The sequence below is a fragment of the Haemaphysalis longicornis genome, unplaced genomic scaffold (assembly GCF_048455015.1).
Source record: "Haemaphysalis longicornis isolate Haplotype H1 unplaced genomic scaffold, Haemaphysalis longicornis Haplotype H1 scaffold_7, whole genome shotgun sequence".
Classification (NCBI taxonomy): domain Eukaryota; kingdom Metazoa; phylum Arthropoda; class Arachnida; order Ixodida; family Ixodidae; genus Haemaphysalis; species Haemaphysalis longicornis.
In genome coordinates this window covers 138,062,748-138,090,187 of record NW_027526422.1, presented here as the reverse complement: position 1 = coordinate 138,090,187, position 27,440 = coordinate 138,062,748, and the positions used below count along the sequence as shown (strand labels likewise).

Here is a 27,440-nt window from a genome sequence, read left to right as displayed (position 1 = left end):
AAACAAACACTGTACCGCACTCCACTGCCTTGATTCCTGCAAGCCAGTGTGAATCATGGCACACACGATCACCAGAAACACACGTGGAAGCCTAAGCCTGTCAGCGTAGCCTCGTTTGGGATTCCTGCTCAGTGGGAGAAATGAACACCTGCACACTGCCCCTACGACCGCTGCACAACATTAGGAGACGCTAGCTAGGACGGGGGAAAGTGTTTGTGCAGTGCAGCAGGCGGCTACTAGAACGAAGAGAGACAAAAGATGAAACGGAGAAGAAACCGGTGCTGGAGACAACCGATTTAGCTGGCACAAGGCTCGCGGAACAGGCCCGCGGCAATTTAATTTCGTCCGCCGGTCGGTCGCACGCTTCGCTTGGATCGTTGGATAACCCGGGTCAGGCATGAAATCGTGTCGGATAACCGAGGTTTTAAATGCAGAGCATTTCAGCAACTCACGATGTCACCCGCGTTGACGTCCGTAGTCGTAGTCCGCACCACTCCCCCTAACTATATAAAAAATACTATCCGGCGCCTGGTTTCGATCCCTCGACCCTGCGGGCGGAACGCAATATACATGGTGCTCTACCCACTGCGCCACAAAGCCGACACAGAATGGGAGGCTACGAACGCGCCTTATATCCTTGACTCATTCAAACTACGTCAAGAAGCTGCTGATACAACGCATTCACTACCACCAACTCCCCAAACACTAAACGTTAACGCAATACACCCACCCCCTATGGGACGCATTTACTCGAATCCCCCTCGCGGGGAGATAGGCCCAATTTTTGTTAACGCACTGTTTTTACCGAGACTTCGCCAGGACTTTACTAGTCCTTCGCAATACCCGATTGTGTTAGTCAGACATGTACCCTGGTGAACCGTAGGCATCACCCCGGTGCCGCCGATGCCTTCCTTCGCCTCCCCCTTGTTGCGGCTTCGGCTGAAACTGGTAACGGGCAGCCTCCCTGCAGACTGCCCATTGCCTCTTCCGCCCACTAAGTAGACGACAAGCCCGTCCACCATCGTTTTTGGTACCATCGAGTGTCGGCGTGATGTGGGTTAGCGTTGCTATCCCCGCCCCCCAATCGCCTGCTCGTGACGGGCCACACCTCACCTCGAAATCACTCATCCTCGCCTTAATGTTCTGGTTAGTAAGCAGTTAAGCACACAGGCGAGTTACTGCCAAGCGGACCGTCTCTTTGGAGGGCAGGCAACGTCGCTGTGTAGCAGAGAGCCCACTCGCACGCCACGCTTTTGGTACTACCAAATGTGTACACATGTACCCGGGCACGCACACTTGTTTCCGCACAATGAGACAAAAATTTCGCATTAAACGTTCGGTTGGCATGCCACGCTTCTCATGCACGTACAGTTCCAATGGAGCTCTAGCTTCATCACGATATCTTCAGCGCGGCTACAAGTCGGAAACTGTCCGGCATCGGCGTTAGCTTCCTCTGTCAAGCGTGGCAGGTGGCGTTTAGAGCGTCTTCATTCTGCCCGCCGTCCATCTGCTTACAGACAGGCTATATGGAAGGAACGCCTATAATGACTCACTGAATATAGGGAAACACCGGCGACAGCAACTTGCTAACGCCCCTTCAGCGACAGGAGACGGTGATTGGGCTCTAGTAAATATAGTAGCTTAGTGAAATCACAAGCAGCGGTAATGGCCGTCCGTGCCCCAGAAGTGCAGAACGTTAGCACAAGAGAAAACAAGGTTGTAGCAGCATCCGCAACAGCACCATCGTCATCGGTAGGCTGTTGTGTGGGCTGAGAAAGAAGAGAACGAAGTGGGCCCCCGAGGCTCGAACGCCAGCACTGCGTCTGTGTGTCCTTACTCCGCGGCCCTGGCCCGTCGGCCACAGGCGCCTTGCAGAATTTGTGGGCGCGCGCGGCCCGTTGCCTTACGCAACGGCCAGCCCAGACTACAAAAGTGGTTACCCGGAGACACCGGACTCAACCCAACCATGGATTCACCGCTGGGGTATCAGCGAGGCTTCAACAGCGAGCCGCCATCTTCGCCATTCCCTCCCATGCTACCTTTCAACCCCAAGGACCCGGACCTATGGTGTGCGCTCATGGAGAGCCACTTTTACATCCGTGGCTTCTTTAGCCAAGCCACAAGATACAACATGACGTACCGGGCTGATCCGAGCGAAGTCTTTACCCAACTCCGCGTGGAACCATCGGGACCAAATCTCTACTGCGACCTAAAAGACGCCGTGCTAGAGTGCTTATGCATACCAGTGGTTCGTCTTCCGCCGCTCGCGACCCAACCGAACTCACCCACTTCGAAGGCACAACCGCCAGCGCATAGGCCGAAAATCGAGCCTCCCACCAATTTACCCGAACTCAATGACAACGGCGCGCCTATGCAGACGTCGTCAACTGCGCAATCGTCCTCCCCGTCGCTCCAATCACCGGGACGGACAAAAACCTCGAGACCCCTTCTGGCCAATCCAAAATGAAGACGCCAAATCCACCTCAAGTAACTGACACTTGAACAAGCGCCTCCTTGACACAACCCTGCATCATTGATTGCGCGCTTACCAATCTTCAGCGGCACGCTTCTGCCCCCGAAACTTTAGAGCCGTTGTCCACTCCTGATGTGAGCTCCTGGGTGTCTCCGACAGTTCTCGGAATCCATGCACCACCAAAACACCAAGAAAGTTGCCTTGCTCAGCTACAGTTCCTTTGCCTGGTGCACTGTCGTGTACTTGTGTCGATCCTGACCATAATTGCACTTCAACTGCTAGAGGCCGGCGTAGAGCTCGCGCCATTGGTTTTCCAACCGGCAACCGTGGTCTTCAATACCCGGCGTTTCAGCCAAATGTTGCTCATGGGAATTTCGCCCCACTCCTTGAGCCCCGTGGCGCGAAGAAGGTATTCGCTTTGGCTGCGAGAAAGAGGGAATGACGGCCAAGCACCGTGCGTGGCGTCGACGCCGTGGTCGACCACCCCACCGCCACTCAATCTCCACGTCCCTGTCTGCTTCTAGACGAATCCACGTTCGACATCGGCACCATCCCACGCACGACGGCAAGCGGAATTTGTGTAACGGCATCATCCGTCACGCCATCCGACCGCTGCCGCACTCCCAGCCCAGGCCTCCGGAACTCGCTGTGTTACCGGTGCTGCAAGGACCCCGACTGGGCATGAACACTGAACCTAGGGATCTCGATTAACAAGGACATCCTTTGTACATATCTGTACAGATTTATAGCGCTTTCTTCTGTCATATCTTGCACATAGTTACCGTATATATGCAGTTCTGTCTTAGCTCATTTCCATTCTCAGCACTTTTCATCGCTCACTTCAACCTGTTCGTTAGGGGGGAGGCCATCTGTAGCAGCATCCGCAACAGCACCATCGTCATCGTTAGGCTGTCGTGTGGGCTGAGAAAGAAGAGAACGAAGTGAGCCCCCTAGGCTCGAACGCCAGCATTGCGTGTGCGTCTCCTTACTCCGCGGCCCTGGCCCGGTGGCGACAGGCGCCGTGCAAAATTTGTGGGCGCGGGCGGCCCGCCTCCTTACGCGACGGCCAGCCCAGCCTACAAGGTATTGAACAACGCTATCGTACGTCCTTCGTGTCCAATCAGTTGATCGCTTCTCTTTTTTTCAGTTAATTGCTTGTTACAGCCTTACGGTATATATATATACTTCTTTTGAAAACCCTTGCATGAATAAAAAATATGCATTAGGCAATAATTTTTTTTCAGAGCGATACGTCAATCTTGCACTAGAAACAACATAACAGCCAGTACGTGCATAAAAAGTCATTCTATAGCACTGAGGTGGTCGCCACACAACGTTCCAGCTATTTTGTGCGCAACTAAATGTTCTTATTTGTTGACAGGAAAATCGCCGCAAAATTTCCAAATGTCAAAGAAACCAAAAACATTGAGGTTGGCCCGACCCGCTAATCGAACTCAAGCAGCCGGAGAATTCCTCTAATCCAAATTAATTGACACACTAATCCCACTAATTCACATTAGCTCACCCCCTCATCTCACTAATCCCCCCAGTGTACCCAGTAATCCACATTAATCAATTTTACTCCAACCATCCCTTAAGATTAAGGCTGAGAATATTCGAGATGATATAGAACTGCTATCGCATATACTTTAAAAGTGTACTTGACAAGGCCACAAAGTTTTCGTTCAATCCTCATGCTCACTTAGAGCAGTAAACAGGGGACACAATAAGGGATGTTCCGTGCGGTGAATTTTCCCCGTTTTGGGGAATTTCCGGCTATAATTTTGAACAAAAGGGAAAAAGGGAACTTTTATTCGATGCAGAAATTTTTGGTAGTCGAGGAGTAAAAACGAAAGTTATGTCAGTAAAGCGATCCTCGCATTAAACCTGGACGCATAGTGGGTTGGCGATGTTAAGACACGTAAGCGCAATAATCTGGCGAGCGATACTCTGAAATCCATCTTGGTAGTGCACTATAGATACAACAACAAAGGGATTGGCTGCAAGAGCTTCAAAATTACGCCGAAGCATAGTGCTCTTCCCACGCAGAATGCACAGTTCATCTGATCCGGTACGAGGCCGGCGCAATACTGAATCAAAGTCAATAAAAAGCCTCAATCAGCCAACTATGTCTTGTTGTTACAAATCGTCGGTACCAAAAGTTGTCAAAAAGTGAAATGCGTAGTCAAATGCTGCTGAGAGGTAGATGTGGTGTAATTTAGTTCAGGCTGAAACTCTGATTCTCTAAAGAGCGTCTGCGTCGGGAAGGCTACAAAAAGTAGACATGGGTGCAAAGGTCTATCTGCTGCAAAAACAGAATGCACAGAAATTAACAGGACTGGGAGGAGAAAATCGAGCGGAAATGCTGAGAAGCTATCCAGGCTTAGAACCAGGATTGCTACTCGGCACTGGAGAAGGGGTGTTCAGGGAACGAAAGAGAGGGCAGGTAAAAGGGAAGGATAGGAGCGGGGACGCGTGCACGCACACTTGCGTTCTACGTAGATGCTGCAGCACACAGGCACAGGCGGCCTTCACTGTAGCTGTAGTCTCCTCGCTGACTACTAATCCTCTCACATCTCTCATTATTCCCACCAAAACCCAACGTGTTGCGGAAGAGGTGGCCATAGCCCTGGCTACGCACACCAGCCTCCCCCGAATCTAATATTATCTGATTCAAAAACGGCCATCAAAAATTTTGCTAGCGGCATTATCTACAGGCTTGCCTGCAAAATTCTGCTTAAAAATTCAGCCCCCCCCCCCGTATCCTACGGAGCTCCTCTGGTTACCGGCACACACGGGACAAGACGCCACGGAGTGGGCTCATAAGGCGGCACGAGCACTGGTCACCCGTGCACCTGACGAGACCACTTCCAGTTAAGGAGTTTACTCCGCCAGGGACTCCCTCACCACTTATAGGGAGGTTACAGATTACTACCGCCTCTTCCGCAACACGTTGCCGCCGGCTCACCCATACCTAACCCCCTCGGAGGAACGGCTGTGGCGCCTCCTCCAAATGGAAACGCTCGCCAGCGAGCCCTGCTTAATAACATTTACCCATCTGCCTACCCTTTTCTGCTCTGCCGGCTTTGTCGCGCTAAATCTACAGTACAACAGCACACGTGGGCCTGTCCCTCTGACCCCCACCCCCCCATAACTTTCCCTGGCCACTGGACGGAGGCCCTGTGCCGCTAGGACGTACACTCCCTGCGCCCACTGGGAGTCTTCGTCCCAGTGGGCTGGAGAGAAGCACATCTCTCTCATCGTTCTTCGTTTTAAATGCAGAGTATTTCAGTAACTTACGATGTCACCCGCGTTGACGTCCGTAGTCCGCACCGCACCCCTCCCTACTATATAAAAAAATACTATCCGGAGCCCGGTTTCGGTCCCTCGACTCCGCGGGCGGAACGCAATGCACATGGTGCTCTACCCAGTGCGCCACAAAGCCGACACAGAAGGGGACGCTACTAACGCGCCTTATATCGTTGACTCATTCAAATTATTCCTGAGGAGCGCTCTCTCGTCAGCAGTTGCCACAAGTGCAACAACATTAACGTAACGCAAACTACTTAACGTCGTGCGCCCCCGGAAATGCTCTGCATTTGATCGTGCCCCTCGCGAGGGGCATGTTTCACTGCGTCTTCTCTCGGTCGCGGGACCCGTGGGGTCATCTGGCGGAGGCGCGGCACAACTCGTAGCACTTTCTTTGAAAAAGTTTTCTGTCCTCGTTTCTGGCGCTCGATTTTCCTTAACCCACTGGTCACCCGAGCACAAGCCGTGGTGGCCGCCCTTCGGGCAGCCATGATGGCCTCTTATACCAGTGGTGTCAATAAACGTTTCTCTCCCTCTCTCTCTCCCCCACTCCCTCTCTCTCTCTCTCTTTCTCTCTCTCTCTCTCTCTTTCTCTATTTGTACGCACTAAACCCTGCGGGGAATTGTGCAAAAAACAAAAAATTTCTGAACCCAGAAATGGGAATTTTTCTCCTAAAACTTCACTGGACACAATGTCACTGTACAGAAAGGAGTTCGGGTGACGTAGAAGACTGAGTGTTTGTACATCTCACTGGTGTTTCTGTATAGCTGCGTATTGAAACCAGAATGAGTGAAAACTAAGGGTTTATTGTTCATGGTGTCCATGAAGGCCTTCACAAGGGGGCAGGGATGGAATCAAATGAATAACACATTGAAAACATTACCCTATAGGCGGTAGGCGGACGGTTTCACTCACGGAGCATAGTGTAGATGGCGCGGCGAATTTAGCGAGTTCCGGTGTGGACGTGCGTGCTCGCCAGTAGGCGTACCCGGGTTACGGCTTTGTCGTCTGCTTTAGCAACGCTTGTTTTGGGCCTGTTGTGGCGCAGCTTCGCGGACATTACGCGCTTCCTTCGCAAGGCTTCATCAACTTGTTCGACAGCACCTCCTGGGTAACCCGGGCCGACGGTATTAAGTGGCCGTACAGCAAACATACGTTAAGGATTGGTCTGCAGGGCGGAAAAGCCAAATGTCGAGACTATATTGCCGCGAACCATACATTGGGTTTGTTTATTTGTGTTTTGCTTTTACCGCCCGGCTGCGCCGGTCTGTGTTATCTCTGCGCCAAGGGAAGCGCGTGTTCCATTCTTTCTTTCTGTGCCGCATGTGTTATCTGTTGTGATAGGGAGAGCATTCCGATCTAACGTGAACAGCCCAGAATAATCATATTGGATCTACTATGTTCTTGATGCGAATCGACGTTTCGAGAACCACGCGCGCCAAAAGATAAAAAGCCTGCAGTGCGGACGCCGGGGCATTCGATTCGACGACACTCGCCTGTGCAAGTCACTTTGTTGACCGCTGCTTCGCCGCCTCTGTATTCTTTTGAGTTGTTAGGGGAGCACAAGTTCGCTCCAATAAACGTGTTTCTCATTCAAGACAACTGCATCGTCCTTTTCTTCGTGACATCTGGTAGAGGTGCTGGGTACGCACCCTTCATGCCCACTACAACCTCGGGACGCCGCCAAGCCACTCCAACAAGAGCCAGCCCCCGCCTGCAAGATTTACCACCCGAGTTCGGTTTGATGCCAGAAGGGCCCAAGAAAAGGAACGCTGCAACCAACACCATGGTGCAAGAAACAACGTCGCCAATCGTCCTGCAGCAGCCCCGGGAACCGCCATCGTTCCGGGGAGCCCCCGCTGAAGACCCCGAAGAATGGTTGGAGAAGCTGGAGCGCGTCCGCATCTTCAACAGGTGGGACGACGAAGAAACTTTTCGGCATGTCTTCTTTTACTTAGAAGATGCTGCTCGAACTAGGTTCGAGAACCATGAGAGTTCTTTGACCGACTGGACTCACTTCAAAAAGGAGTTCCTGAAGACATTCACTACCGTTGTGAGAAAAGAGCGAGCTGCGCTTTTGCTTGAAACTCGGACACAACACCCCAACGAAGGGGTCGTGATCTTCGTTGAGGAGATGAAGCAATTATTTCGCCGCGCGGACCCCGAAATGACGGAAGAAAAGAAGTTACGCTTCTCGATGCGTGGTGTGAAGGAGGAGCTGTTTGCTGGACTTGTCCGCAACCCGCCTAAAACCATCGCTGAATTCGTGACCGAAGCCAGCACGATTGAGAAGGCTCTCGAAATGCGTGCTAAGCAGTATGACCGGAACTTTGTTGGCGCGGCCAGTGCGAACTACATCGACAACATGCGGATTCCGGCTGATAGCCTACGCGAGACCATCCGCGCAGTAGTGAGAGAGGAGCTGCGGAAACTTTTCCCGACGACGCCGCAACCCCAAGTCGCTTGCCTAACTGACGTGATCCGGGAAGAAGTTCAAAACGCTTTGGGAACTTCTGTGGCATCCGAAGTACACTGCGAGCCTCAAGCTATGACGTACTCCGCGGCTGTTTACCGACCCCGCCCTGCTCCAACACGTCGTCAAGAGGCACGTCGTCAAGAGGCCCCGCCCTACCGCCGCCCACTGTCGGCCGCCCGACCCCCGGTAGCACAAACCCAGACGCCGAGGAAGACTGACGTATGGCGAACACCGGATAATCGTCCTCTGTGCTACCACTGCGGAGAGGCCGACCACATCTACCGTCGCTGCCCATACAAGAGACTCGGACTACGTGGTTTCTCCGTCGATGCACCACGCCCCCGACCCGGCCAGCACCCATCTGAGATTGAAGAATACCTGTCGAACACCAGCCGTGGACCAGCCCGTTACAACCGTTCACCGTCGCCCTACCCGTACAAGTCGCCGGACCGCCGTAGCAGTGCTGACTTCGCACGTGGAAGGTCTCCCAGCCCACGCGGGGGAAACTAAAGGCGGCAACTTCTGGAGGTGAAGTTGCTCTACGGCCAAAAACTGGAAACCCTCCAACGACGCAAGGACGCGCTGAAGACAGTGATTCACGACATGCCCTCATCCCGACGACCCGACCTAACCCTGACGAGACTCCCGAACACAACGACAGCTACACGGCGCGACGCGTACCCGACCTGACCGAGACGTCCGTTGAGAAGACGACGACAACGACGATGCACAGTGCCCGACCATCAACACGTACAAGCAGAGATACGACGCCCCGACGAACCCGGAACTCGAGGAAGACTGCATCTGACGTCAAGGTGTCCATCGACGGCTTTGACGTAGTCGCCCTCGTAGACACGGGAGCTGACTATTCGGTAATGAGCGGACCATTTGCGTCTAAACTGAAGAAAGTTATGACCAGATGGGACGGTCCGCACATACGCACAGCAGGAGGCCACCTCCTGACGCCAAGTGGAACGTGCACATCGCGCGTCACCATAGACGGCACAACGTACCCTGCGGCGTTCGTCGTTCTGCCTAACTGCTCCCGCAACGTGATTCTCGGAATGGACTTTTTGACGGACAACGGCGCAATAATTGATCTGCAGACCAAGTCGATAACATTTTCCTCCGATCACTCCACGACGCCGCAGCCAAACCCCGATCACCGTGCTGCTGTCAGGATCGCCGACGATCACATCACCCTGCCACCCCGCGCAAGCTTGATGATCGCCGTCTACTGTGAGGATGCTGCTTCTGACATCGACGCTATCGTAGAGAGTGATCGAAGGTTGCTTCTCGACCGCGGTGTCTCCGTCGCAAGAGGCATTGCGCACTTTAAGCAACGCCAATCTCACGTTTTGGTCACTAATTTCACCGAAGAGTACCAGCATTTAAACAAGGGAGCTGCAATTGCGTTCCTCGAAGAAACGCAAGAAGCAAGTGATGTGATCGCAGTCGCCGACTTTGAACGCACACCCGTACAAACCTTCAAGCTCCCGCAGCCATTCGACGTGAATCCGGCGCTACCGCAAGAACAACGGAAAAAATTATTGGCTGTGTTGCGTCGCTATAGCGAATGCTTTTCGTCGAGCGCAAAACTACGTCAGACCCCTCTAGCGAAGCACCGAATAATAACCGAAGATGGAGCCCGACCTACCCGACAGTCACCGTACCGCGTCTCTTCACACGAACGGGAAGCCATCCGGACTCAAGTCGACGACATGCTGTGCGATGACATTATACAGCCATCGAAAAGCCCCTGGGCTGCGCCCGTCGTACTCGTAAAGAAAAAAGACGGCACATTAAGGTTTTGCGTTGACTACCGGCGACTGAACAAAATCACGAAAAAGGACGTGTACCCCCTCCCCCGAATCGACGACGCCCTCGACCACCTCTGCCACGCGAAGTACTTCTCATTGATGGACCTGAAGACCGGCTACTGGCAAATTGAAGTGGACGAGAGAGACCGAGAGAAAACTGCATTTATAACCCCAGACGGCCTATACGAGTTCAAGGTGATGCCGTTTGGGCTGTGCACAGCACCAGCGACGTTTCAAAGAGTCATGGACACTGTGCTAGCTGGCCTTAAGTGGCACACCTGCCTCGTATACCTCGACGACGTAGTGGTATTCGCCCGGACTTTCGACGAACACCTTGCAAGGTTGGAGTCTGTACTCGAGGCCATTCGTACGTCGGGGTTGACGCTGAAGCCTGAAAAGTGCCGTTTCGCATACGGGGAACTCAAGTTTTTGGGCCACGTCGTCAACGCCGCGGGAGTCCTACCTGACCCGGCAAAAACTTCAGCCATTGCGAACTTCCCAAGGCCGAAAGACAAGAAGGGCGTGCGAAGATTTCTCGGGCTGTGCGCATACTACCGGCGCTTCGTCGCAAACTTCGCACGCATTGCAGAGCCACTCACGCGCTTGACGAAAGATAGCACCCCTTTCAGCTGGGAAAACGACCAAGAAAAAGCATTCGGCGAGCTGCAAAAACGCCTGCAAAGCCCGCCCGTGCTCGCTCATTTCGACGAAAATGCCGAAACGCAAATGCACACGGACGCCAGTGATATAGGCTTGGGTGCCGTCCTTGTCCAAAAGCAAAGCGGCTGCGAAAGGGTAATCGCCTATGCCAGCCGTGGTCTGTCGAAGGAGGAGAAAAACTATTCTGCCTCTGAGAAAGAGTGCCTGGCTATTATATGGGCGATTTCAAAATTTCGCCCATACGTGTATGGAAGGCCATTCAAGGTTGTAACAGACCACCATGCGCTGTGTTGGCTCGCCAATTTGAAGGACCCCTCTGGCCGTCTCGGGCGGTGGAGCTTGCGCCTGCAGGAGTTCGACGTTACAGTCGTTTATAAATCCGGCAGGAAACACTCAGACGCCGACTGCCTGTCCCGCGCCCCCGTCGACCCACCACCACAAGACTCTGATGAAGACAGCGCGTTCTTCGGGATCGTGACGGAGAGCGACCTAGCCGCCCAGCAGCGCGCCGACCCCGACTTACGCGTCATAATCGAGTACCTCGAGGGATGCAACGTTGCCGTTCCTAGGACCTTCAAACGCAGCTTACCAGCATTCAGCCTGAGAAACTCCGTCCTTGTGAAGAAGAATTTCAGCCCCGGAACAAGAGCGAATTACCTTCTCGTCAACCCCGCGGACCTTCGTGACGAAATTTTGGAAGCGTGCCACGACGACCCGTCTTCCGGACATCTGGGCACATCCCGCACTATTGGAAAAATCAAGGCGAGGAACTACTGGCCCGGCCTTACCTCTGACGTCACTCACTACGTCCGGAGCTGCCGTGACTGCCAGCGACGAAAAACGCCGCCGACAAGACCCACCGGACTTCTGCAACCGATCGCCGTCCCATCGAGACCATTTCAAAAGATTGGAATGGATCTTTTAGGCCCGTTCCCTACGTCACGATCACAGAACAAGTGGATTATCGTAGCGACAGACTACATGACGCGCTACGCAGAGACCGCCGCTCTTCCGAGGGGGACTGCACAAGAAGTGGCGAAGTTCTTTATAAGCCAAGTTGTGCTGCGACATGGAGCCCCGGAAGTCCTAATCACAGACCGCGGAACGGCATTTACTGCGGAGCTGATGCAAGGAGTATTACGCTACAGCAACACGGATCACCGAAGAACGACGGCGTACCACCCCCAAACGAACGGACTAACAGAACGTCTGAACAAGACAATCGCAGATATGCTGTCAATGTACGTTGACGTTGAACATAAGACTTGGGACGAAGTGCTCCCGTATGTCACGTTTGCGTACAACACGGCTATCCAGGAGACGACACAGCTGACGCCGTTCGAACTTGTCTACGGTAGAAGGCCGACTACGATGCTCGACGCCATGCTTCCGCACGTAGAAGACCACGACCTCAACGCCGACGTCCACGGATATCTTCAACGTGCGGAGGAGGCCCGCCAGCTCGCTCGAGTTCGTATAACGGACCAGCAGCTGGTGGATGCGGGCCGCTACAACCTCCGACGCCGAGATGCCGAGTACCAACCAGGGGATCGTGTGTGGGTTTGGACTCCCATCCGACGACGCGGACTCAGTGAGAAGCTCCTGCGACGGTATTTCGGACCCTACCAGATTCTACGACGTGTTGGCCAACTTACCTACGAAGTGATCCCCGATGGTGACTCCGGCACATCACGACGACGCACGCGGCCTGAAGTCGTCCACGTGGTTCGCTTAAAACCTTTCTACGGACGATGACGAACTTTTATTTTCATTTGTTCGGACTGTCGCTTATGTTAGCATCGGGTCGATGCACTCTTAGAGGGGGGGTAATGCCGCGAACCATACATTGGGTTTGTTTATTTGTGTTTTGCTTTTACCGCCCGGCTGCGCCGGTCTGTGTTATCTCTGCGCCAAGGGAAGCGCGTGTTCCATTCTTTCTTTCTGTGCCGCATGTGTTATCTGTTGTGATAGGGAGAGCATTCCGATCTAACGTGAACAGCCCAGAATAATCTTCTTGGATCTACTATGTTCTCGATGCGAATCGACGTTTCGAGAACCACGCGCGCCAAAAGATAAAAAGCCTGCAGTGCGGACGCCGGGGCATTCGATTCGACGACACTCGCCTGTGCAAGTCACTTTGTTGACCGCTGCTTCGCCACCTCTGTATTCTTTTGAGTTGTTAGGGGAGCACAAGTTCGCTCCAATAAACGTGTTTCTCATTCAAGACATCTGCATCGTCCTTGTCTTCGTGACAATATACACAGCTCTGGCCGCTAGAAAAATGCTACCTTTTGCGCACTGCTGGCCACGAATGGGACTCCATTTCTAAATCGGCGAATACCAATTCGGTTGTGTTTTAAGAGGCATTACAAAAGGAGAAAGGAGCAACTGGTTCTGGTAAATCGCGATTATAAAAGTTCCCTCAGCTTTCTCGCAATTCTCAACCTTACTAACTAATTAGTTCAAAACGGGATAAATGGGAATCACTAAGCTCACATGCGGAATTGTTTCGGTGTCTCCACCTGGTCGCGCGGTGGTGTAGCCCCACGCAACTGCATCAGGATGGCTAGGTTCCGCTGTATAGTCTAACCCACATATAATAATATCCAAGTGCCAAGGAAATCCCATCGTTACAACCGATGATTGTTATATGCGGGTTGCTAAATAAAAAGACCTAACAGAGCTCAAAACATTTTATTTGCAGGCAAGCAAGGTTGTACTGCTACCTATTTGTGGAAAAAAATCCATACTCGGTCTCCGCTGTGTTTGCTGCACATGAACCTGGCGCACAGTTTTTCAAGAGTATCTATACGTGCTTCACGTAGCTGAGCGATGGGTCCTTGGTAGAAACGAAGTCCCTGAGGGACTATCATGCGTTGTGGTCCTACCCGTTTAGGCTGTGTAACCGCGTCGTCATAGTTGTCACTGACACCACTGTCCGCCGCACGTATCCGCGCAACGATCGACTTCTCAGTGAGGCACTCAGACGTTTCTAAAACACCGTCCCTGACGTCTGATCCGCGGAAAAACGGAGGTAGTTGAAGATGCACCCAGTCAAATTCAAAGCAGCAGGCACGGGAACGGAGCCAAAGCAGCGGCATGTATGCGCGTGTATGCGCGCTTATCGCGCAGCTGGCGTGTTGCCGTTATGTTGAGTGATCTGGTGTTTAGTAGCGCCAGAGGGAAGTCCACGTCCGGGTCCACAGCGGTGGCAAAGGCACGCAAGTACTGTTGTGTTACGGTGAGTAGGCGGTGGTGCTCGAGGCACCGAAACTCGTCCATAGTGCTCTTGGCGATGTTGTCGTCTTTGTGGTAGAATCGGTAGTCTCCGTCAGCGTTGGTGAGGTAAAGGTTGTGGACGTTGGTGCACCGGCTGAGAGCAACGTACACGCCCTCGTCTTCGCAGCTTTGTCTTCTTCTCCTTCTTTTTAGCGGTTCCCCTACAGCAAGATGACGACGGTGGTTGAACGCGAGGCTATCTCGTGATGGATTCTTTTGGTCGCCAGTGCCTAGCGGCATCCTGCCAAAATCATCATCACAAGCGCTGCGGACGGGGCGAGAGCAACGAACACGCCCTCCTCTTCGCAGCTTGGTCTCCTTCTCTGTCTTCGTCTTCAGCGGCTCCCCTACGGGAAGATGACGACGGTGGTTGAACGCGAAGCTCTCTCGCGATGGATTCTGTGGTTGGCCAGTCCCTAGGGGCATCCTGCCACAATCATCATTAGAAGCGCTGCGGACGTGACACGGACGCGGGACATCCCCCCATGCAAGAGACGCTAACATCCTGCTCTAAAGTTCTCAGTTTGTCCTTTCTATTGACGTACAGCTTCGCGTGCCTTCGTTGTATAAGTAGCTTCTTGGCGTAGTTTGAATGAGTCAAGGACATAATGCGCGTTCGTAGCACTTGCTGCTGTCTCGGTTTTGTAGCGCAGTGGGAAGAGCTTCGCGTACCTCTCGTTGCGGCCAGAGAGTCGTGGGATCGAAACCGGGTGCCGCCATTTCTTTTTTTTATAGTGTAGGGGGAGAGGTGCGGACAACAGACGGACGCCGGACATAGCCCCGAACAAGAGATGCTTTGAAGCTAAAAAACTTGGGTAGCCAAGTATGCTTACGTGAATCGAAATTCAAAGCACGGCGATATTTTCTAACCATTTTTACTACTTTTTAGTTGTGTTTCTTTTTTTATAGTTGATTGCCTTTGGCTGAAAAGCTTCGAGCACATTTTTAATGCTACACGAAGGTCCTGTCTTTTGCTCTGCTTTCGGTTCTTCGTCTGACAGGGTGAATTAAGTCAGCAAGCAAAGTGGTATTCGGAAAGGTTCCCCCAATCATGAATTTTACGCGGCTGGCCTGCACCGGTTCTGAGGTCAGGCTTCACGCAGCGGGCACTATTTTGCAACTTTTGCGTTTCTAATTGATTATTTTTGCAATATTGTGAAGCGGGAATTTTTGCCTCGCCACTCAACCAAAGCAAAACTCAAAATTCCTCGCCAGTCCCTAAGAGGTCATGTGTCATGCAGAAAGTAACAACAACGACAACATTTTTTATACCTTTGGCTTTGAGTTTCTTACAATATACACTGCAAAGGAATATGGCGCTAGCATCTATGCGGCTCACCTCAAGGCCGTCAGGGTCGTCATAGGCGCCATTACACCATGCAATCACCTGAGTTTCATCATTGGCTTGGAGAGAAACGTTTTAGCATCCGCAAATATAAACCAAATGCCACAAAAACGCGAAAAATAGTGCGCAATTATATAAGTCGAAAATAAAACAGGCTGTTTGAAAACTAAGAAAAAATGAAGTAAAGCGAATTTTGCCAGATCACTTGTTCCTGCTATTGTGAAGTCCACGTTGGTAGTTGCCAACAGTATTCATATTTCGGGAAGAAACTTATAAGAGACTCTCATTTTGTTAGTTTACAATTACTTCAAAACAGCAATTTGTTTGAAGAGTTTGGAAAGTTTTTTGAGCGTGCCCATAATAACGTCGCCTTCGTGGTGAACCGGTGCATCGACCGGAAGCTATAGTTTAACAAGAAAAAAGAAAATGTGGCGTTAAATAGTAACGGACAATGAAAAATAGGACAGATACAGGCGCCCGTATCTGTCGTACCTGGACTTGGTCGAAGCACGTTTCGTTTCTTTTTTTCGTCCGCTACCAATTTCGCGGCGCATACTACCCGATAAGTCATACGTCCTTCGACTGCGGTATGACCAACGTCAGGTACGATCCCGCACTGCATGCTGTTTCACCGAACACTGCTACCAAAAGAAAGGGAGGATTTCTGCTTCCTTGTAGCTCGTAGACGTGTTAATGCATAGTGGAGAATGTAAATCCCCCAAAGGGCTCAAGAATCCAACTGTCATGAGAAGCCCAAGCCAAAAGGGGCTCTTCTCTTAAACGCCCACGACGACATGGATTACCAGGCGCAGCGTCCTCTCTGGTGTACTTATTAAGAAACTCTATGTACCTTTGGCAACGTAAGGAGATACCGCCGTAGTATGGCAACGCGGGAAACTGCACAGACCCGGATTCAACTTCATTGTAGCACTTAGGTTCTGTATTCTCTCTTTGGATCCACACCAATTTCGATTAACGAACAAAAACTGCAACAGCTTTTCTCGCATAATATGACATTTATACTTTTATGGTGTTTTTGAACAACCTCATTATCTTTCTCTTGAACAAAATGCAGAATGGTAAGTTTCTGACCCAAGTTAAGTTACCCACAGTGGTTTGCCTGGTCTTCTATCTTTATTATGGTTGAAAACAGCTCGGGAGTGGCTACTGAAGAAGTCGGCCTTACTCAACAAATAATTACTGCTCTCATAATTTCTACACCAACATTCAGTGCTCACCTTTGCCCCAAATTTGCAGAAATCATTCGTTGTTTCCATGCTTCGGTCAGCGCGGATATCAGACACAAACTTCACGAGATCTCCTTCCAGAAGTTTTGGAACCTGCAACCATACATTAGGACGGAAATGAACAGGTATAGCAACCTTTCGAGAATGTTTTTTTGAAGCTTGCTGGCACAATTTATGTGCTAAAATTTCTATTGTCAAATACAAAGTGATAGAAGTAACATCAAGTTGCTGCAGAGTGTTGAAATACTTATCCTTCACAAAAAGAGATGATTAGCACGAGATATATCCAAATGTTACCCCCTAATATTTTAAAAACAAGGAGCAAACCTTTTATGTTTTCTGAGCAGCGGGCGTTTTACGGAAGAAATTTACTGGTACAAAAATGGTGCAGTCTAATAGAGCAACCTCAAGTCGACCTTCTCCTGTTTCACTAAAAAGAACAACCATTATAAAAAGGATTTGAACACCGAGTTTACTTTGCCTTCGGACACTTTTCATATTGATAGTGAATTGATACGGAGCTGCACGACGTAATGCGATTTTTTTGCTTAACGCACCACCTCGTGCTTTGGACGTTTTAGTTTAGGCGCCTGCTTAATCCACCTAAAAAACGTTATATCATTTACCCAACCTAATGTTTTGAACAGGTCTGTTCAAAAGGTTAGGCTGGGTAAACCGTAAAACGTTTTTTTATCAGGAGTAAAAAACGTTTACTCATCAAATGACTGCATGTATTCAACGTAAAACATGTTATCTCTTCCAGCCCCACACCTTCTTTAAAAAGCCAAGAACGCTGTTACATAACTTGTAAAGCCTTCAATGGCTTTGTGCCCTTTTTTTCCCACCAACAAAACTAACGTAAAATTATCTCATGAGCTCTCTGTTGGTACTAGATGAGCCTGGCGGGAGTTTGGTATAACGGCAAAAGGCGCCCGACCTGAGCTGAAAAGTTTTGTGGGGCTTTCATCTTGTTCATAGTTACACCTTCATTTTATTTTTGTTTGAAAGTACATACAGTTTTGACGTTATTGTACACATTATATTTCCTATTTTACAGCGAAGTGGTAACGTCATTGTTGGATGGCTTTTTTGGCGTCTGACGGTCGGTAAGGAAAGATTGCGGCCAAATTACTCGAAAACGGCACACTTTACACGAAATCAGGCAAGCCGTATGGAGTGCTGATTGTGTTTTCGTAGAGCACAAGCTCAGAACAAGCGTAGAAAACACCTAACAAATAACTGAGCTCTATTCCAACAAGAACAATAACCTTCAGACTGACTGTATTTTTCTTGATTTTTTCAAAGCTTTCGATCGTGTAGTCCTTTGCCGTCTGATTTCTAAATTATCTGCCCTCTGATTACCCTCTTAACCCTATCTTGCTTCGCAGCTTTCTTTCACTTTGTCAAGAGTTTAGTGTAATTAACCATTCCACTTCCCCCCCTTCCCCCGTAAGTACCTGGCACACCACAAGGGTGCATCCTCAGCCCCCTACTGTTCAAATGTACATAAGTGATCTGCCAAATAACATTTTATCCTGCATGCGACTTTTCCCGGATGATTGCATAATATATCGTCCTATATCCTGCCCGACGACCACTTAACATTGCAAAACAGCCTTCACCACAATAATGACTGGTGTAACAAATGGTAATGTACCTGAACACGGAAAAAATGTAAAATAATCCTCTTTAAGCACAAGCAAAACTTTTATACTTTTGAGTACACTATAAACAATTACCCACTGTAACAGGCATCTTCCTATAAGTACCTTGTAGTCTATTTCACACCCAATGTCTCCTAATCTCACTACATTCCTACCATTAGCGCGAAACCTTCTAAGTGTTGGAATATCTACTCCGTAATTTACATGGCTGTCCAACTCACGTTTGTCAACTAGCCTATCAAATTTTCGTCCACCCGCAGCTTCAGTTTCCCGCTCCTTAATGGTCCCCTGGCCACAAGTACTTAATTAATTGCTTGAAGTGGTTCAGAATAGGGCGGACCGTTTGATTTCCCACAAGTATGACTATCACAGCAGCAGCACGCAAATTAAGCACAGCCTTTTGCTTCAGTGCCTAAGTATTCGCCGCGACAGTTCCCTTCTTTGCCTCTTCCACAAATACGTGTGCAGCGACAGACCTTTACCAGTTCACGTTGATGTTCCTTCCATTACATCACGTAGGTTCAGTCACACGCGGTTGTTCGGGTAAACTGATGCATTCAACACATCTGCTGTTTCTCGCGCCATACGTGGTTGAATAGTGTTGAATAACATCGCATCAATATCGGACAATAATTCTTTCCGTCAGTTGCTGCTTACTCTCTTTTTGCAATAGTAGTAGTAGTAATAACTTTATTTTGCCCAAAAGTTGTGGTGATTGCACCACTGAGCTGTTCGCTCAGTCATCTAGACAGCGGGGCTCCTGGTGTTCTGGGAGCTCGGTGTCTTCAGCCAACTGGGCGAGGGCTTCTTGCACGTGGGGAGCTGGGCTAGAGATGGCAGCCTCCCACTCTGTTAAGGATAATATGTTATGAAGGATGGGATGATTTCTTCTACGTGATGCGGGTATTAATGGGCATGACCAAATGATGTGGTGAAGTGATGCTCGTTCCACAGAACAGAAGGGGCAAGCGTCCTTATATTCTCCAGGATATATGACGGACATGAGATGTGGAGTGGGGAATGATATTGTTTGGAGCTTCCTGAGAAGGACTGCATGCCTTCTACTGAGCGATGGATGCGGTGGTGGAAAAATTGCCCGATCCTGGCGAAAATGGTCAAGGATATTGCCGAAAGTATGGAGGCGGTCCTTATAGCCGAAAGGTTGGGGGATATCTTTAGGGGTCCTATAAGGCTCTCGGCGAACCATATCTCGAGCAGTCTCATTGGCTCTCTCATTTTCCATCAGGCCAGAATGTGCCGGTGACCAGATCATGCGGAAGGTCCGGCTATGAGGTGTGGGCCCTTGCGAGACGGTTGCCAAGGTTCTAGATGATACCCTGCCGTTTAAAAAATTTAGTACGGCCGATTTAGAATTGGTTATGATGTTAAGATGCGGAGACCGGCTGTGGGCTATGGCTAGACAAATTGCCATTTCCTCTGCCTCTGTGCAGGAAGTGCAGCTTACAGATGCTGTAGCGATGGGGCTCCCCTTGGAGTCGACCACCGCTAGTACCGATGCGTTCCTGTCTTGATATGGGCGGCATCGGTGTATACCAAGGGCCTTCGCTCTTGCCTCACGGCGTTCCTTATTGTGGATGGGGTGCATTCGTCTAGGCGTTGGGGACAATCTGATGACATTCCTCAGAGGAGACGGAATGGCAACAAGTCGTGTGTAGTGTGGTGTTTGGGGTACCAGGCCCAAAGACCTCAGGATGCACCGACCTGCAGAGCTGCCAGAGAGCCTCTCTAGCTGTGCGGTTCGCTGTGCCTCTATAAGTTCGGAGAGGGTATTGTGCATCCCGAGCTGCAGTAGGTTTGCAGTTAATGTGTGTTGGGAGAGGCCCGGCACTTGCTTGTGTGCCGTACGGATGAGGCTATCAACTTTCTCCTGCTCCGTCTTCCGCAGGGTGAGAAACGGCAATGCGTATGTAACGCGCGAAATGAAGAAGGCCTGCACCATCTTTATGAGGTTGGACTCCTTGATGCCCTTGTGCCTCGTCTAAACCCTGGAGATGAGTCGGGTGGTTTGATATACCCCCTTCTCGATCTCTCTGAGTGCATCTGTATGCCGGCCATTAGCATTTAGGCGGAGTCCCAAAACCTTTATGGAGTGAACTATGGGAACGTTGGCTCCTGATGATGTGGTTACGGTTATTATTGGTGGGATTTTATGATTTGGTTTGTAGATGAAAAGCTCCGATTTTCGGGGGGAACACGACAAGCCGCGCACGGCTGCGTACTCCTCAAAGGTTTGGGTTGCCCGTTGCAGGGCTTCCTGGATTTGGCTGTCGGAGCCTCGAGCAACCCACAGGGTGATGTAGGATGGGTATATGGAATGATGTAGATAGGGTATGTCCGAGAGAAGGGCCGGAAGGTCCCTCGTGGCGAGGTTAAACAAGAAAGGTGACAGTACTGATCCTTGGGGCGTTCCTAGGCTACCCAGTTTAATGGGGTCCGATTGGATGTTTCCGAAATGAAGGGTGAGTATACGAGATGAGAGGAACGATTTAATGTAGTTGTACGTGCGCTCTCCAAAGCCATTCTTGTTCACCATCTGTAGTATGGCCGAGTGTCGCACAGTGTCGAAGGCTTTGGAGATATCTAAGCCGAGGATAACCTTAGTTGTGTGCTTTGGCGCGTATGCCGAATCCAGAATGTGATGTTGTAGTTGCAACATAAGATCCTGAGTGCATAGACGAGGGCGAAATCCTAGCATGGTGTGAGGGAACAGGTGAGTATCTTCGGCGTGTTCCGTGAGTCGGGTCAAAACAACATGCTCTAGTATATTCCCTATGCACGATGTTAGGGATATGGGTCTGAGATGATCGATGTGTGGCGGTTTCCCAGGCTTTGGAATGAGTATGGTCTTGGCCGTTCGCCATTTTTCCGGAATTTTACCGTGTGTCCAACATTCATTAACAAGTGCCGTGATTTCAGTGATGGATGAGTCATCCAACTGCCGAAGAATCTTATTATTAATCTGGTCAGGGCCAGGGGCCGACCTAATGTTTAGCTTATAAATGGCAGCCTTGACCTCGGCTTCTGTAAAAGGTGCGTCTAAGGCGGCGTTGGCCTCTCCGGTGTATGGTGGGTGTTCTGTTGGAGGGCCTTGTGGTATATACTTGTTGTGTAAATATGTGATGAGTGCATGTCGTGTCCCCGGATAGTTGTGTATCAAAAGGGACACCGTTTGGTCGTGGGACGACTTGGTCGACGTCGGATCAAGAAGGTGGCGTAAGATATTCCAAGTCCTTTTGGTACTGAAAGTGTGATTTAGGGAATCGCATAATGAATACCAGTTTTCCGATACCAATCTGGATGCGGGATTCTCAATCTCCCGATTAATGTAAGCTATTTTTCTGCGTAGGCCACGGCTGTGTTTGTGGCGGATCAGTCTGTTTTTGAGGCTGTCTCTAGCCTGGATGAGGTTGGACAGACGCGAGTCTAGCGGCGGTAGGCTGGGGTCTGATTGTATGATTTTGGTTGCTTTTCCGACCCTGCTGCGTAACTCCTCCTGCCATTCTGAGAGAGTGTCGAGTGTAGGTGTAGTGTCTTGTGTTGTTTTACGAAAGAGGTCCCAGTCGATGAACGTGTTGTTTCTTTTTTGGGGAGATTTTAGGTATGCGGGTACCTCGATTTGGATGAGCTTATGATCACTGCCAAAGTCCTGCCGAGTGTTCGCCCATTTAACGTCTCCTGTTATGTTTTGATGAATGTTAGGTCAGGTGTCGTATCTGCGCAGACGTTGTTTCCCTGACGTGTGGCAAACAGGGGGTCTGTATGTAATGCTAGGTGTTCATTTTGTGCAGCTTCCCACAGCCGGCGCCCTTTAGGTGTGGCCCTTTGGTAGCCCCAAGCACAATGCTGCGCATTAAAATCGTTTAGGATGACTATGGGTTGCTTACCCGCTGTACGCAGAGCTCCATGGATTAGGGAAAGAAGAGGGCCAGAGTCCTTTTCCCTCGGACTGCTGTAAATATTTAGAACAGATGGGCTAGTCCACCGATTTACGTTTGTGACAATTTCGATAAATGTGTGATCCACCTCGCTGTCTATGTCGTGTTCTTGCGCTACCACATTACGGCGAGTAAAAATGGTTGTTGCAGGTGGATTTCAGGACTTAGGCATAAAAGTTTTGTAGCTGGCTAATTTGGCTACTGCGCCAACTTCTTGTAGGCAAATTACAGCAGGAATCGAACCCACCAGATTGTTTTCTAAGGCCTGCTGAAGGATGCCCCTCTTTCGGCGGTATCCTCTGCAGTTCCACTGCCAAATGATGATGTTATTCAGCGCCATGGTCTTTTTCGTCTAATAATGAGGGGCGATTGTATGGTTTGGATGCTTTCTTAAGAGACGGTCGAGATTCTATTTCTGCCAGTCGTGCTTCCAAGGTTGATAATTTAGAAAGGATAAGATCAGCCTGCGCTTGAAATGGTTTGTAGCTAGGGCTCATGGCCTCCTTAGCCTCCTTAGAAATTTTCTCAATGCCTGCCATGAATTCCACTTTTGTGATGTAGATGGAGCTACAGTCCGATTCCTCTTTGGGGGAACTACAGAGGGAATATGATACAAGGACGACTTCGCTTTCCATGGGGGTGTTGGAATCGCTATCTATGGGGCCATTGGTATCGGCCACGTTTGCGTTGGTGAGTGTGGCTATCTGTTTTTGTAGTTCAGCTACCTTGGCGCTAAGCTTTTCGTTTTCTTCCAGGGTGTTCAATAGGAGTTGTTTAAGTTCAGCTACCTCGCTATATGGTGATGGTGGTGATCTTCGGGGAGGTACCATCTCAGCGCAGCTCACCTTTGCGGATGTTGAATTGTTGATCTTCGGGGAGGGATGCTTGGGTCCGTACGCAGGGCCCGATGCACGGGTAGCACCAGGTTTCTCCTCCGTGCTAGCAGGTGGATCAGCAGCGGCCCTCAGCTTGCGGAAGCCTGGCGGCTTTGTCTTCCCACGGGGCGCTGATGGATGCTGGGCATCGTCTTGCCTTGGTATGTGGATGTTGGATGGCTTGCTTGAAAAAGACGGTGGCTTGAAGCGTTGCGTGCAGCTTTTGTCTCCAAAAGGGTGGTCTCCTTTGCAGAGGGGGCATTTAGGTGTGCACGAATGTGGGTTGTCTTCTGAGGTATTCTGCCCACATCCCTGGCAGCGGCTGGGTGTCGGATTCAGGCACACGTCAGCCCTATGCCCCACTGCTGCGAAGGCAAGGCATGCTTCCGATTTTTGCTTGTGTATGTGGCAGCGAAATTCCGCTCCGCCGTATTATATAAGGAGGGGGACTTAGGTCCATCAAATGCGATGAGAGCGGTGTTTGTCGTCCCCATACGTCTGGCGTGTATTGCCTGGGGGTTAGCAGAATTCACGATGTTATCAATGATGTCTTGCGGTGTGTCCTCGGGCGGAATCCCGTGTATCACTCCTTTACAGGTGTCTTCCGGGGAAGCCACATAAGGGAGGGTGCTGTAGGCGCGATTCTCAATGTTGAGTTGGCGCACCATGCTGTATGTTTTCGCCCTCTCTATGCTTGGGGTGCTCATAACAAACACGTTTCTAGCCGCGTTGGGAAGGAGGATGTCTTCTGAGGCTTGTAGTTTGGTGAGCCCAGCAGCAACGAGGGTTGCCGAGCGTAGGATGGCGGCGCTTATTTTGGGGACATCGAGTCCTCCTTGCGGGCGGAAAACGACTTTCACGTGCTCCCGTGGTAGTGGGGGTAGACGTAGTGCATGCTTAGCAGTCCCTTGCTTAATCGGATAGGGGCTCACCGTTCCCTGCCAGGGCTTCTCGGCGCGTACGGCTTGAAGCCTTTTCTGACTGTGGTTGCGGTAGCAGACCATCCAGCCTCGTCCTTCGGTCACTTCGGAGGGGTCGATGTCCTCTCCCGGTACCGTCGAGGTGTCCATGTTGGTAGTCGGAGTCGCTTCATCCGAGTTCGAAGCGGGCGCCATGCGTTGAGGTGCGTTGGTTGCCGACGTGGCTGCCGTTGGCTGGCCGCCGCGCGGCGGCGAAGGGGGGGGCTGTTCTATTAGGCCTAGCCACGCAGCCCAGCGTGGTGGGCGCTGAGCGCACCGGCGGTTGAGTATGAAAACGTTCTCACTGCGCCGTAAGACTAGTTCAGGGATTTCCGGGGGCGAAAAGTCCACTCGTGGGATTCCTTTCAGACGTCTGACGACGATTTGGACTCGGAGAGAGGCATCTTTCGCAGGAGCGATGTGAACCGGCCTTTCGCACAGATCAGCGCCACCACGCGACCTCTTTTTGCAATAGGACCTTGCCATGTTATGCACATTTTTTTAATTCTCCCACGTTTTGTATCCCGGTTATGTACCTCCAAAAAATTTACTTGAAGACCGCAGGAACTTGTCGTCTCTGTAGCACAGCACGTGCTTTCTTGTTTAGTTTCTATTTTTTGAGTGTCGCACTTTGTGCCCCATCATGAATGTTGTATACAGAAAATGTTTTTTTGCGTCTGCGCATAGATTCTGAGTATTTTCTTGTTCCTTTTGCTTTTGTTCGTACTGCAAACTATAGCCACTCGTTGGTGGGCGTTCAGTCCGTATAGTCGACTATACTTGGGTTGCTGTTCCTTTCATCTACTACCCTGAATGTATTCAGTTCACTTTGTCATTCTTGTGCGTACATTTCGTTTGAGCATTATGCAATCGAATTTTCTTTTTCTTCTTATTGTCTTCCGAATAAAACTTACATTGCAAACCTCATAGCCATTAGTTGTCTTCATATATTTTATAACGCGTGAATTAATTCAGTATTATCTGTAACACTTCAACTTTTTACCTCTTGACTCAATGCCCTGTAAAGGGGCCTGTAAAGAATTAAAAAAAATTGAGAAAATCTTCCTCGTTGTCAGTGGTCGTTCCTACCTGTTACCTTTGAAAACGCAGTCAATATACCGCGAGCTCGGGGTTAAGCTTTTGGTCACCCTCCAACTTACTGAAAATGACGACCTATCGTCATTTTCTTGCTTTTAGGAGTTTTTGCCATGTTTTTTTGCTAAAGCCAATGCGCGCGCCGAGTACGCTTAGTGGTCGCCGCGGGGCACGCGCTCAGGAGCGTTGGTATGTTTTTGTATTTTTTCCTGCAACGTTGCACCTAGCGTTTGTACAACAGCTCCACTGTTACAGTCATTGTAAAATTAGATGTAATAAACAGGAAAGAGCGTCTAATTACATGACCTAAACAATACTCGTCATGTCTCCGATCGCACGGTCACAGGCGCAATTCCAGCGCCCTGCCGCCATGCACTTTACACTCCAAAACACCAACACTGCCGCGTTCTCCTACAAACTAAGCAGCTTCCTTCTGCCGCACGCTGTCACATATTTTTCAAACTCGGCAAAAGCTTACGTATTCTGTGTCTTTTTTAAAGCGAAGCTATTTATGCCTCACTGAAGGCGTTCGATGTCGTGCCAAAATGTAGTGCTGGGAAGCCAATTTTACACAAACGGCGTCATAAAACGCTGATGACGATAAGCAAGGTTAGAGAAAGGGCGACACAAACAACGCTTCCCGCCATGGGAATCGAACATGGGTAACTCACGTTATGAAGCCGACGTCTAACCTATTCCGCGATTCCGGCGCAGTCAAAGGCAACTTGACGTTCTAACCACATTTTCTCTCAGTAAAGGTCCTTTAATTTTTTGTGCTGTAATGCGCGTTATTGACGTATAACCTCTCTTTAGGGCACAGGCGGATGTTCACGTGATTTTTTGTACCCTAAGGAAACTTCTCCTTTTAGTCAGCGGTCGTGGGTCTGTCTTATCTTTATACTGTGAACTTCGTGACAGTCTGTCGTTATGTAGCTATACCAACTGCACAAGTTCTTCATTAATTTAATATGCCCATTCTTTTGCTATATCACGCAGCCAAATTCCGCCGTGACAACTCAGTCCGCATCTAGATGGGGATGAGTGCACTAAGGGAACACTGAAGTGAATTTGTCAAGCTCCTGATTTTGGTTGCACTGCGTCAATTGTCGCAAATGATCAAACATTTCATCGTCTATATGGGCGATAATGTGGTATTTACTTGGTTCTGTGAAACACATGCTTGGCATCCGACGTTATCGTTGGATGGGCATTCTCGATATCTCAATAATCGCCATACAGCGCTTCTGTCACGTTGGCGGCTGTACAATGCCTCGGATAAGCCAGCCAGGACGGCTTGGAGTCGTTACGATCAGTAGCCAAGGTCTACGCGGAGGATGAACGCCCTCCACGTCACCCCAGACGCTCAAATTCCATGCGCTTTTGCTCCATCTTCCGAGCTTCCCTCACTCATGCCTGTATCGTAAAAAGCGTGTTCGCATCAGGCCAAGGGTCTGCTAATTCTGGCATGTGCCCACTTCCCGCAAGCAGTCGGTGCTTATGGAAACAGCTAGAGCCAGCTTATTTAGTGGCTCTCGCAGCACCACTCTAACCAGAAACTCGCTAGCCCGTCCGTACCAGTCTGCATGCGTTCTGCGAGGTCGCCCAGCGGAGAAATGAACGTTACAGCGGAAAAATGGTGAATTCAGTATAGACAATTTTGACCGAAAACGAAGAAATCAACTTAGGAAAACAAATGCACTCCCGGGGATTCCAACTTTTGACTTGCAAAATAACAAACCCAGCGCTCCAGAGCACTCGGCTACGAGGCAGAGCTGTGCGAATTGAAAATATAAAGTATGTAATGTGTAAAGAGCTTAAACTGTCATTTAGTTTAAGCATTTAAAGAAGCTTATATTAATATTTCTTGTTTAGCGCTCGTGCAGTAAGAGTCCCCCGAATGTCTACAATTACTCATGTAGCAATGGCATTTCGTAGACTAAAACGCACTCGCAGATTTATGGTCATGCTGCTGACCGCTGTGCTTGTTCACCCAACGCAAAAAGTGCTTCCTGCACCCTATTTTTAGTCTGTACGGTAAAAGTTTCGGTTGATTTCATTTTCCCTGAGCGCCTATATTAATATGGCTGACTCTTCTGCCACCTTTAATTTCCCTTAGATTATCGTTCTACCGTAGCAGTCAGCGAAACGTCGCATGTCCGCTTCTGAAGTGCTTGTTTGGAGCCACCTGGACTTTCAGCTTGATACAGGTTACAAACTAACAAACTATAGCCCATTTTCCCATTCACAAACGCGCTCTGGCTTAGTTTTAACTAAGCCAACA

The 27,440-nt window shown here is 50.1% G+C and overlaps 1 protein-coding gene across 5 annotated transcripts in view; it reads right to left on the bottom strand.

Moving 5' to 3' along the window:
* The window catches only part of LOC144147059 (uncharacterized), a 320,221-nt gene that overhangs the window by 253,658 nt on the left and 39,123 nt on the right, over positions 1-27,440 (bottom strand). For all 5 annotated transcript variants that reach the window (XM_077679092.1, XM_077679089.1, XM_077679091.1 and 2 more), the window contains exon 5: positions 16,602-16,703. In XM_077679092.1, the coding sequence (XP_077535218.1) occupies positions 16,602-16,703 (102 nt within the window). The remainder of the gene's footprint in view (positions 1-16,601; positions 16,704-27,440) is intronic.